Source organism: Labrus bergylta, chromosome 1, assembly GCF_963930695.1.
Source record: "Labrus bergylta chromosome 1, fLabBer1.1, whole genome shotgun sequence".
In the NCBI taxonomy this organism is placed as follows: domain Eukaryota; kingdom Metazoa; phylum Chordata; class Actinopteri; order Labriformes; family Labridae; genus Labrus; species Labrus bergylta.
Window position 1 is genome coordinate 5,500,836 of NC_089195.1, and position 12,571 is coordinate 5,513,406.

At 37.5% G+C, this 12,571-nt stretch overlaps 2 protein-coding genes across 5 annotated transcripts in view; one reads left to right on the plus strand and one right to left on the minus strand.

The window, feature by feature from the left end:
* The first annotated feature begins 341 nt into the window (after positions 1 to 341).
* LOC110004456 (CD209 antigen-like protein E) lies at positions 342 to 7,129 on the plus strand. 2 transcript variants are annotated; one of them, XM_065948814.1, is made up of 6 exons: positions 342 to 450; positions 2,996 to 3,130; positions 3,229 to 3,354; positions 4,482 to 4,621; positions 4,700 to 4,809; positions 5,135 to 7,129. In XM_065948814.1, exons 1-6 carry the CDS (start codon positions 375 to 377, stop codon positions 5,364 to 5,366), a joined length of 819 nt encoding a protein of 272 aa, XP_065804886.1. In that variant the 5' UTR covers positions 342 to 374; the 3' UTR covers positions 5,367 to 7,129. The 2 variants fall into 2 exon arrangements, with proteins under 2 accessions (XP_065804886.1, XP_065804926.1); XM_065948854.1 differs by lacking the exon at positions 3,229 to 3,354.
* Positions 7,130 to 9,217: 2,088 nt separating this feature from the next.
* The window catches only part of LOC136177166 (SLAM family member 5-like), a 43,072-nt gene continuing 39,718 nt past the window's right edge, over positions 9,218 to 12,571 (minus strand). For all 3 annotated transcript variants that reach the window (XM_065948571.1, XM_065948626.1, XM_065948547.1), the window contains exon 6: positions 9,218 to 9,817. In XM_065948571.1, coding sequence (XP_065804643.1) covers positions 9,674 to 9,817 — 144 coding nt within the window. In that variant the 3' untranslated portion in view covers positions 9,218 to 9,673. The remainder of the gene's footprint in view (positions 9,818 to 12,571) is intronic.

Sequence of the window (12,571 nt, forward strand, 5' to 3'; positions counted from 1 at the left end):
GCAAGATGACACAAATCCAGTTTTAAAAGACAGCGTACAGACGGCTGAATATTTCATTAAAGAAGGTTTGAATGCTCGACAAATCAACTTTTAAAGTATAAGCGCATATAAAGAAGCAAATCACTTTTTGATTTGAAAAGGTGTGTTGAAATATCTGGTATGAAATTTGGTATACACTGAGAAAAATTAGATTTGTGAAGATTTTATCTACATTCTTACAAATATTAACACTGATTGTAATATAAGGAACAGAAACATCTGTGTTTCCCTCTTTTCGCCTCACCATCTATTTGTATGACTGCAGGTAGGCGAACATTAAGACAGATAGATAGTCAGATAGACTGAAGGACACCAGAGGTGACGGAGCATCTGTGATGGAGTCAGAAGAACAGATTTATATCAACATAGAGGAGCTGAAGGGAGACAAACGCTACAGACCAGAGGAAACTGGTAAGACAGTCAAATCAAAATATAATGTTATTTAGCGGGCTCCTATAGAGCTTGTGGCTTGAAGATTTGAAGCTATTTAAAGAAAAGAGAAAATCAATAAAAAGAACACTAGAGTCATTCAACTCAGTATATACATTCCTAAAAGGATATTTAACAAATCTGGAAACGTGAGTAGATGATACAGGTTTAGATGCAGCTAAAACACTCGACTGAATTTCTTTCAGAAGGTTGCCCAAAGTTTCTCTTAATTTTTTGTGAAAGCACACAATCTTTTCTACGGAAGCCATAAAAGGCACATTTGTTTACTAATTTTCAAAAGAAGTTTTGTGAGAAAAATCTTTTTATGTGCTCCATTTCTTTTTTCATGCACGATCTGGTCATCTATTTTACTTTTTTCTCAGTGTTCAAAGAAATCTGGATTAGATCAACAGGATCCAGATACAGACTTTAAACATCACCAAATACAAATAATCTTTTCTCTAAATGGGATAACTATATACTGTGTCCACAGAGGGCACCAAAGTCCACACAAAAAGAAAGGTGAACAGTTTAGTTGTTTTTACTCAAATATTTTATGTTTTTTATTAATATTTAGTGAAATATATCATATGGACAAAGTGTTTAACTGTTTGACCTTTGTTGAAATTCAAATGATTTACTTCAGTATTGGGCCCAGGGTTTCTTTTCTCACTTTCCTCTCAAGGCTTCCATAGTTTCCTGACAGAAAGCTGAATCAAGCAGTCACTTCATTTAGATATTTGACAACATTAATTGATAATTCATACATTTTAAAAAATTGAAGCAGAGAAACCAAGTTTCCCTCGACTTTTATCAAAGTTGTCTTTCACAGAAGAATATATTATAGTCTCATATGAAAGTGAAGTGAATTCAATCAGGTAAATTGGTTTACGTTTTTTCAAAAGGTTGCTCTCAGTGTGGTTTTAAATCATTTCTTTCTCATTTTACTAAAACTGTGAGGTGGGTCACTAACGCCAGCCACAACGAAAACACATAAAATTATTCAAGAAATAGTTTTTACTTCAAACTTCTTGGCTTAGATCTAAGAGTTTCATTAATTTAATATTTAAAGATAATGAGGTTTGGTTCTTCAATGATGAAATATAAAAGAAGTTGAATAATACATCAGTAAACCTTACGAGGTCACAATAAATCAAATGTTACTGAAAGAAGGTTTGTGTTCTTAAACTGAGCATCAGGAAATAGTCAACACCGCAATAAAATAGATTTTCTTATTTTCAGTTAAATATGAAAAGAACATTCCCATGCTTATGATGTCAATTTTTGCAACTTTCCTTTAGAAATAATAACCCGCATTACGTATTTTATCAAGGCAGAAAACAATCATCAGATTTGAGATGCCACACTAGCTTTCTATTTCTCTAAACGGGCCCCTTCCAAACATGTCCAGACAGGTCTGCGGTTCCTTCTGTGAAAAAAGAAGTGGTCAGAAATATCACGTTTTGGTAAAACCACAGTCTTTGTGTAGCCTCACGCATTGCCACAAATGATCCCTCAACATTTTGCTTTCATATTTTATTGTTCTTGTTTAAGAAGATGTTCTGTGCATTTCTCATATTTTTCAACATGCAAGATTTAATTTCAACTTCTCTAAATATAGATGCCACCAGGAATACACTGATCCTAGGTGATCCCAGCGAAATGTATTCAATTTTCAGGAGGAAAATGTAATACAAATTTTAAATCATTACAAAAAAAAACATTAGAAAGATGTATGATAAAGGTCTGTTCTTGAATCCCTAAGTCACAAAGTATATGAGGACGTAAAAATTAACCTTGAGGATATCTTATAAAATTGAATCAAAAAGCTGTCCTTTCAAACAGTATTCAATTAAAAGCAGCTGTGGGGATCTTTCATTTACTGCTGTCGTTAGGTTGATCCGAAGTTAGGTTGAGACTGCAAATCCAATATGGATGCGGCCGTCTCATTTTCTGCCTATGTAACAGACGGGTCAGGGTTCGTCCAGTAATATTTACAGTCTATGATTAAAACTAAACTTATCTGAAAATTGAACACTAGGAAATGAATCACCATGATAAGAAATGAATATGACAGAAACCTTGTGTATTGGATTTTATAGTTTGAAACATGTCCCATCTGTTAACATGGAGGAGGCAGTGAATATGACCTATACTCTATAGCTCTAAATGTTCTTGCTACACTTTTTGGGGAGCTGTCATATTATTAATCTTTTTCAAAAGTCTATTCTAATATTGAGAAAAACGTGTCCTTATTTTTCGTACACTAACTTTAAGTAGCTCACTTTAGACTTTATACCACATAAAAAAACATTGATTTATTCATCTGTAACTTCCTTATCCAACCTGAAACACATCTGAAACTAAAAAAAAAATGAAATGATCAACCCTTTCATTAAGATGTCCTTTTACGCACAAGCATTGAAATTCCATGACAGTAGTCATTTTAATTATTTTCTTTCTATTATGTCTATTATGCAAGACCTATGAACAGGAAGATGCCTAACTCATGTCTGTGCACCTGCAGGAACCAAGCCCGTGAGAACTGATGCTGTGGCTGGAAAACAAACTGAAACTTGGCCACTTTTTAAAGTTTCTACGGTTTGTCTGGGCCTGCTGTGTTTCCTCCTTCTGACCACGGCCATCGTAATCAGCATTCTCTGTGAGTTTTTTAAAAGACAAAAGCTGAAGTGGAGAGAAGAAAGAGGAAGAAGAAGGACAGATTGTCATTGTGTTCTGCTCTTTTTCCTCTCCACTTAGATAAAAAAGACTTTAATCAGCTGTCCAGAGACCTGGCCAATCACACAGCAGAGAATCACCGGCTCCTGGTCCAGTACCAGAACCTGACTGATGAAAGAGACAAGTTACAAACCAGTTTGACTGTTGGTGAGGATTAACCTGTGTATCAAATACAGAGAAAAATGTTTATTGGGTCCTTTTTTTTTTAGCGCCAAACAAACAACAAAATTTAACTTCATCTCTCACTTTTTCACAATTTTCAACCAAGCATGAATTTTTACATGCTGAGCTTAGCATGTTTCACAAATTCAAACTTAAATGAAACTGAGAACAAGTAAAGCCAGTCCTCTCAGTAAAGCACAGAATTAATTTAAACATTTTGTACGTTATTAGTATTTGAAAAGAGAACAGCAAACATTAATGTCAGAAAAGGTAAAAATGCATCCTATTGAGTTCATTGTAGTAGCATGGGGTTGTATGTAAGGTTGGTTGGTCTGTCCACCCACCATATTGACTGAAACATATTAATAAGTCAAATATTTATTGCCATAATCACTGATTGACTGTTCCACGGTGCACAGAGGATGATTTCTAATGATTTAATCAATCCCATGACATTTCCTCAAACATGAGGTTCTGATAACTGAATAAACGATGTGTTTATGACTAAGGTTAAGAGACCCATTAACTGCTCACATGGCATAATCATTAAGTGGAGCCATTATTTATTTCTCCCCTAATCACTGGTTATGACTACAATAAAGTTCTAATAGTTAAAATGAATGGCATTCCCATCTGCTTCGGCTTTCCTTTTAGCTCTTTAATCAGCTATATTTTTGGATGCTCTAACGACTAAACAGTGAACAAAATAACCATTTCACACTTGTAAATTTGTCTTGTCCCAGTGAACATGCTAGCAAGCTTCCACAAGCTCACCGCTAAAATAAGCCTGTCAAGGCCACTAGCATGGATGTGTACTCATTCTAACCACATTCTAACATGCTAACAGTACTGAACAAAGATGACCATCATGACCCGCTTATCATCTTCAGTGTGAGCTTGCCAGCATGTTGAAATAAGCATTTAGATTAAAGCATTTGGACAATGAAAGTTGTAAGTTGGTTCTTTAACTTGACAAAGAGTAATTTAGATAGCTTTTCTACAGCTTTATTCATTGACTTTATTTATAATTGACTGATTCTTAAAAAACGTATTTACAGCTGCATGTTTTCATTCCCTCACATATTCATAAGGTGATTTGTGTCTTTCCTCAGGTAAGTGCCCTGATGGATGGAGGAGATTTGGTTGCAGTTGTTACTTCTTTTCAACATCAGTTAGCACATGGTCTCGCAGTAAACAGATGTGTCAACTCCACGGAGCAGACCTGGTGATCATAAACAGCCAGAGCGAGATGGTGAGGATCTCTTTCCAGAATTGTGTATTGTTGTATTGGACTTTTGAAGTGTTCATTATTTTTTTTCCCCACTTTAAGATGTTTCTGAATAAGGTTAGAGCTCATTCAAAGTTTTGGATCGGTATGGATGGTACGTCATCCAGCTATAGTAACTGGAAGTGGGCTGATGGATCATCACTTAAAACTACGTAAGTGTTTCTATAGATTCAAAACTTTAAAAGTCTTATGATAATTCATGCAAATTCAGAACATAACACACCATCATATTCAAATGATAAAAGACATGCACAATGGTGTACACATAAAGATCTCCACTCATATTTAGCATTATTGATATCAGCGCTGTCTCTTGGTTTTTATCCTGGTGAAGTAAAACATTGCAGAAACAAGTAAACCATGATTTAATACATAAGAAGCAATATGATCAGATTCTTATATGATTCGAATCATGATGATAAAATTACTAACATTTTCTCTCTTCCTTCTCTTTGAATTTATACAACTTTGTTGTAGGTACTGGCAAGATGGACATCCTCAAATAAGCCACATGAGATATTCGCCTTCCAATCAAATTTGTGCAGCTTTTAACAGCTTTGCAGTTGGTTCGTTTGTGAGGAATATTAAGTCATGGACTAGTGAGTCCTGTAACCAATTCCTACGGTCAGTTTGTAAGAAGGAGGCTGACATGTCCCTAACGTCCTGGCAAACTCAAAAGACATTACAAAGAAAAGTTTCATTCTCATAAATTAATTCTGATCGAGTGCTGCTCATGATTAAGTGATGTTTCCCAATTAAAACTAAGACCATTCATTGTAAACGTGAAATATTAAACATGAATTAAATACACTTTAGGTGACAGGCTTATTCTTTAAATAATTGGTAAATAATATTAAACGTAGATGAATAATTTTTTATACAGCATCAACAGCAGTAGTCCTGTCAGGGGACTTTAATGGAATAAGACAAAATAAACAGTATAGAATAAATATATACAAATAATAACGGAAAATACAGTATGTACAATGGCTTACATTTATGTAGCAGAATTAAGTCTATATAGAAAATACATTTAGGCTGGATGCATATAGCTATACTTGACTTTTTCTTTTCCAAATGACTTTTTAAAGGTTAAAAAATCTTATTCCAGACGTGTTTAAACGGTTTCAGAACTAATCAGAAAACACATCACATGACTCTTCAACCTGGGGATGTGCATGCTGGAGTAAAGTAAATGGACTTGAGCTTGTAGAGCGCTATTCTAGTCTTCTTCAGGTCAAACCTATACACATTCACAGACAGCTGTCTGGATCGAACCCCGCACCTTCTGGATAAGAGAAGACCAACTCTACCACTGAGCCACAGCTGCCCAAAGATCTACCATTTACTGTATATAAAGTAAAGCCAAAACCATGTCTAAAAAACATTTATTTGATGTGTATTTTGATTGAAAAGTTTGACCCATGTTCCATCAGTTAACATGGAGGAGGCGGAGCTTATGACCTAAACCACAGCCAGTCAGCAAGAGGAGCTCTCAATATTTTTGCTTCCCTTTTAGGGAGCTGTCTTTTTATCCATTATATATTTTAAAACAGTCTCTCAACAGTATGGACAAACAAAACGTTGCTTCATGAAGGGCTGATAACTCCAGTGAACATGAAAACTGCCAAATTAAGCTTTTGAGCACCTACAGGCTGTAGCTTTGTGAAAGGGCTCATCGTTTGACAAACTAATGAAATTAATTATTTATCACTTCACTTCTACCGAAACCATAACAGACTATCTTGAAACAAACACAGTAAGCCTCTAAAGCACACAAAATCTGACTCATACATTGATGTAATTGTCATCAATTATAATAATAATATAATTATAATGTACAGTAGTTCACTTGATTAAGGGCATTTATTCTTTTCTCTTTATTATTCTATGTTCTGTTTCATTAAAATATTTTTTTGGCCTCCTCATCCTCACCGTGCTTGCGTTCTGATTCAGCCACCAGGGAGTGCAAAAGTCAAAAATGTAATGAGCCAGAGCCTTTACACTTTGTGCAATATCGTGTTTTTTTTCAGTCAAATTCAAGAGGAGACTCAGCTTTCTATGCAAAAGTAAAAGTGATTGTATTGATTGTTCTGAATCTTTAATAGAATATTGGAAATATATATGTATGGTACTTCTTTTTTCACCTTTGGTTTACTGTTGTTTTTTTGTTATGGATGTGAAACTGCGCATGCTTTGGGTTGCAAGAAACATGTTGGGAAAAATATTCAGATAATATGAAATAAAATATTCTGAATGAAAAAATCATCAACAAAAAAGGTCAAAACAAAATTGAGCTTGGATGAATGAAGATGGAGTATCAGTTAAACATACTCACATACGAACAGTGCTGCCTTTGTCTACTGTCTTCCTCTTCCTCTTTCCGTTAAAGGAAACCATTTTTTTTTTACAGCACCTTATCTTCAGCACCTGTCATGCTAACCTTATTAATAAATAACTGACATATAGTGAGCAGATGGCACCAACAGTATTTCTTTGTCTTGTCACACCTCACATGCAAAGTTATCTTACAATACAATACAAACTACAAAACTCTCTGGATGATAAAGGGTTTCAGTACAATTCTTATATTTCGAAACACTGGTCCTTCTTTTTCATTTTACACATCAATAGGTGTAAATGATTTAAAGGTACCATCCAGTAGATTTGTTAAGCTAGCAGCTGCAAAAATGACTGCAACAAAATCCTGGGGGGCAAATGTGCCTGTCAAGAATAAAGTCCACTCAAAGTGATTGTTTTTTGTCACAAACAGGCTCAGATTGTTATTCTTGTGTCCTTAATGAGACAGACCATTGATTGAAGGCATTTTTTTTTTTTTTTACAGCAGATACAGCATTAGGTCCATTGTTTTCTTCACCCCACACTAAACTCCACTGAGACTAATCATTTCATTATTCGTTTATTTAACACTGCTTCATATGTAAAATACAAAGTTGCCATGCATACAGGTGTCTAGCTGTGGTTAATTTGCAAACCCTGTCCCTGGCTAAGATTTTAGGATTAAAACAGAATCAAATACAGAAATATGATGATGTGATCCTAGACAAATGTTGACATTCTAAAGTCATTACAAATAAGTGACTAAAGTTGACCAAACAGTCAAAGAGGAAACAGTCAATGCTCACACACTTGCTTTAGTTTCAGCCAGTGTTTTACTTCTAAACAAAATGCAGCTCTGCTTTTTGGTGCTCTACAGTTTCCACCCTTTGGAGCCAGTGTTCTTATTACTTTGCAGAACACAGAAATGTTGGTCTACCGCATCCTTTACCTGTTACTTTCATTTTCTCTGAAACTTGAAATGGTGCTTTGTCAACGTCGTTGTTTTCCTGTACGTCATCCATTCAAGAAACTAGAGCTGGCCCCTCAGCAGGGCAGAAGAGGTTATAGGTGGGTACTGTTTAGTCTATTGTTGTGCTTGGGCTCTACACAGGACAGATGCTACTCTCTCTGTGCCACCAATAGAGCTCCACAGGAATGAGTCCTAAATCCGTAACGTAAGTTAGCATTTGAGCGCCAAGGGGTCTATCGTCTAAAACTCAACGGGGATTTTGAACGGGTTTGTGGTTAACGCCTGAAATAAGGTCTGTGGTTAACACAAGCTGAAGAGATGTTGGTGTTTTGTTAGACCACATAAACTATGTTAGGTAATACCCCCACTTGTGAAGTTGGATTTTTTTACGGTTCTTTAAAAAGGCGGTTGCTAACAAGTGGCTAAATGTGACTACAGTGGTTGTCGGGGACATTAAACGTCATCACGCCAGACACAAAACGCCTACACTTCAGAAATGTGCGTTTGCCACAGAGCCATGGCGATGCCACTTCCGGGTTGGCCTACAAAAATACGTCATTTGGTTTGTTCTCTATAAGGCTTCATGGTTTCGATAACAAAGCACTTATGGATTCTCTTAAACTGAGAGATCGTTGTTAGAACGGGAGCTGATAAATGTACACCTGTTAGTTCAGCTGAAACTAGTTACCACAAAAAATATTCACACATAATAATCCTTTAGGCTCTGTAACTGGCAAACTCAATTTGAGTGTCAGTGTCATGCAAAGTTCAACAGGCTGTGTAGTCCTCTAGGGGGTAGTGTCCACACAGAGTCCCTCAAAGTTTAGTTTCAACACCATGAAGCAGATCATTCACAGTGTTGTCTGGAGGCCTGTACTTTGAGGAGAGTTCAACATAGCCATGTTATGTTTTGGTTATCTCGCTTCACTATAACCCTAACGAAGGAGAGCACGCTAAACGTTCCCACAAAGCTTGTTTTCAACACGATCAGACAACCCAGAGTTTCTATGAGCACATCTCAAACAGCTTACGACCAATCACAAACACGGAAACACTGTCATATTTTTACAAACTCAGAGCAAACTTTGATACTAGAATATATTCATTTAAACACATAGTCCAGAAAAGTCAACACAGCTGCATTTCCCAAATGCAGGAAGAAGGAGTGATATTCTGTCCTCAATGTGTTGTGTGTGTTTGCACCAATCGACAGATAGCTAACAGACTTTTGGAGAAATCAAGGGCTGGAGTCAAGTCAAATGCTCTTTACTGTTGTCATCATTCTCTTTCGTTTTTAAAAGTAGATGCTATTAAAACAACATTTCATGTTCCACACAAACAAAGGCAGCTACAACGTTTTGGTGTACAAAAATCACATTCCAAAGAATAGGCCAATATTCGAGCATAACTTGTAAAAGAGTTACAAAAATATAAGCGGCTCACTGCAGCATAACAAACTGTACTGGTATAAATGCAACAAAGTTCTTCTAATCAGAAAGAAGAGTGTTAATCATTTCTGGCTTATTGATGTACTAATGGTGTTTGATCCTTACTGTGCACCAACAAGAATGTTTCTTCATAAGCCTTGTGGCACTAAAGACACTTTTCAGAAAATTGAGCACATATTGTGTAATGACCTTGAATACAAGTAGCTGCTTGATATTGAAACACTGATAGCGTCTTCTGTTTCTGGATCACTAAGCTGCTCATGCATGTGGGAAGTTTGTTGTTTGGTCATAAACATGATCATCTGTTTCAGGAGGAGACAGGGGATGCTGCACCAGCTTGTAGTACACCGATGTTAAGCTGAGGTGTTCATCGGGTTCTGATGAGTCTGGTAAATGTCTTCCCTGGAGGCACAAAAACAAAAGAAGTGAGCAAGGGCATGAAGAATTATAAGAAGATACTTTCTGCTGAAGCTCAGATGTCTGACCCGTCTTCAGCTGTTCCAGTTCCAGAGGCTAATTATAGACTTCATTTAAGAAGTCAACATTGCAAAAGTCTGATTATTATTTGCTTCAGTTCCTATTGGTATTGAACTATTCTAATTCAATCATAAATAATCTTCATTAAATTTGAGGGGGATGGAGACATTTCTTTTTACTACATTACCCCCCTATAGACTGGTGTGTAACAGTGACTTTTGAAGACTTTAGGTTAAGGAGAATTCTTGTAGAGTCTACACTACAAACTTCAAAATCAGGAAAAACTCTGTGAAGATACTGTATATTACCACCATTCTTTAAGATGTAACTGTACAAGAGTACATGGATTTCATGAAAAAGAAAACACCAATACTACCAATATTAATAATGCAATTAATGATGTATGTGTGTTCTGTCTTTTTGATGGTCAGACTATCTAAGCGATGCCATTACAATTCCTGGCAGCTCTCTTCTCGTCTTTTCCTGCCACGTACTTAACTCTTTATCTCACAACCTGCATTACCGTTTATATAATCACTGGCCCATTTCCTCTCATTCCCCGCCGGTTGTCTGGTTTGCACCCGCCCTATGTTTCCATCATTAGAGCTGAGAGCAGTCTGCTTAACTTCGCCTTCTGAACCACTCAGCCCAACAATCAAACTTTGTGTCCTTACGTGACTCTTTTGAAATGTTTTGCCTGTTTAATATTATGGTATTGGTCATTTCCTGTGTCATTAAGGAAATTGAGACGTTAGCGTTATTTTTAAACTGTCTGTCTTGACTTCTTGGTTCAGGCCTGTAAATCTATGAGCTACTCAGCCCAAAAATAATTTTCTTAATTTTCTGCTGCAAATTCAGAAAAGGAGCCACTTCCACAATACATTCAGGGGCGAATGACAAACAGCAAACATGCCACAAGTTGAGACAATGCAGAGTCTAAACACACAAAGAAGGAAACATTGGAACTCTGGCATACACAGGACCATTTCACTTCACACAGTGCCTCATGTGACCTCTTGTGTTACGACATTATGAAGTATTGCTGGTGCAAAAAATATCTGAATTGCCACACATCTGAGTCATAGTTGCATTAGAATAGCCTAACTAATCATGTCTGGCAGATATGTAGACATAGTTTGCATGCAGCCAGCTTCCACTGAAGAGGATAAAGATAAACACATTAAAGACAACACAACAAACTATTTGAGAAATTTCAGTCTGGTTTCCGCTCTGCCCACAGTAGAGAAACAGCTCTGGTCAGGGTCACAAATGACGTGCTGATGGCAGCTGACGCTGGTTCTCCATCTCTCCTCGTTCTCCTCATTCTGACAGCAGCATTTGACAGCATCGATCACGCCATCCTCCTCAACCGCCTTCACTCTGTCATCAGTCTTTCTGACTCAGCCCTAGACTGGTTCTGTTCATACCTCACTGGAAGAACCGAACATGTCTCCCTTGGAGACAAAAAATTCCGGACTCACCTTGTCACCTGCGGTGTCCCTCAAGGATCAGTCCTCGGCCCCACCCGGTTCAATATCTACGTGCTACCCCTTGGCAGCAGCCATCAGCCAACATGGAATTTCATTCCATTGTTATGCTGATGACACTCAAATATACCTAAAAACAAATCAAACCCCCTCTGCACCCCTGCCACCACCTGCCTGGAGGAGATAGAGTCGTGGATGAAGAACAACTTTCTCAAATTAAACAGCTCCAAAACAGAAGCGATTCTACTTGGCACCCCACACCAGATCAGGTCATCCCCCATAACCACCATCACCTTTTCTGGCCAAGTCATCCACCTCTCTCCAACCGTCACAAATCTCGGCTTCAAAATGGACCATAAACTGAACTTTGAAGCCCACATTAAACATCTGTGCAAAAACTCATTCTACCACCTCAGAAACATTGCCAAACTCCGTCCTACACTCTCCCTGTCAGATGCTGAGAAACTCGTCCACGCCTTTGTCTCCTCCAGGCTGGACTACTGCAACGCACTCCTCATCGGGATCCCTAGCAAGAGCCTCCAGAAGCTCCAACATGTCCAGAACAGCGCTGCTAGGGTCCTGCTGAGGGTGCGTAAATATGAACACATCACACCCATCCTTCAGACACTACACTGGCTCCCTATTTCATTCAGGATTCAATACAAAGTCACCCTTCTCACCTACCAGTGCACCCATGGAAATGCCCCCCTCTATCTCAAAGAACTCCTCACCCCACAATCCTCCACACGAAGCCTCTGCTCTGGAAACACCAACGTCCTCCATCCCCCCAGGACTAAACTCCACACCATGGGTTACCGGGCCTTCTGCTCCTCTGCTCCTCTGCTCCCAGTCTGTGGAACGCTCTCCCCAAGCAGCTGAGGGCTCCACAGGTTTAAAAGGTCCCTAAAAACCCACCTTTTTAACAAAGCCTTCTGCTTGTGCTTTTAGTTTCATTAGTTGCTTAGCTGATTAAATTTGTTTCTATTTCTTTCTTTTTTTTTCCTGTAACAATTTGAGATTTTTTTTGCAAAAATATAAAGTGTGTTACAAATTAAATGTATTATTATTATTATTATTATTAAAGACATGTTTGACATCACATGCAAAGTGAGTTATGCAGAAATGATATATTTACTTTGTGGGAGGTTGATTCAAACAGACATGTCAATGCTAACGTTGCTTTGCATCTTAC

What these genes read in the sequence shown, in the direction of transcription:
- LOC110004456 (XM_065948814.1), top strand. Translation starts at nt 375, where the DNA reads ATGGAGTCAGAAGAACAGATTTATATCAACATAGAGGAGCTGAAGGGA. An exon ending in CATCGTAATCAGCATTCTCT is followed by an intron (nt 3,131 to 3,228) that starts GTGAGTTTTTTA and finishes CTCTCCACTTAG; the next exon opens with ATAAAAAAGACTTTAATCAG. An exon ending in GGATCATCACTTAAAACTAC is followed by an intron (nt 4,810 to 5,134) that starts GTAAGTGTTTCT and finishes ACTTTGTTGTAG; the next exon opens with GTACTGGCAAGATGGACATC.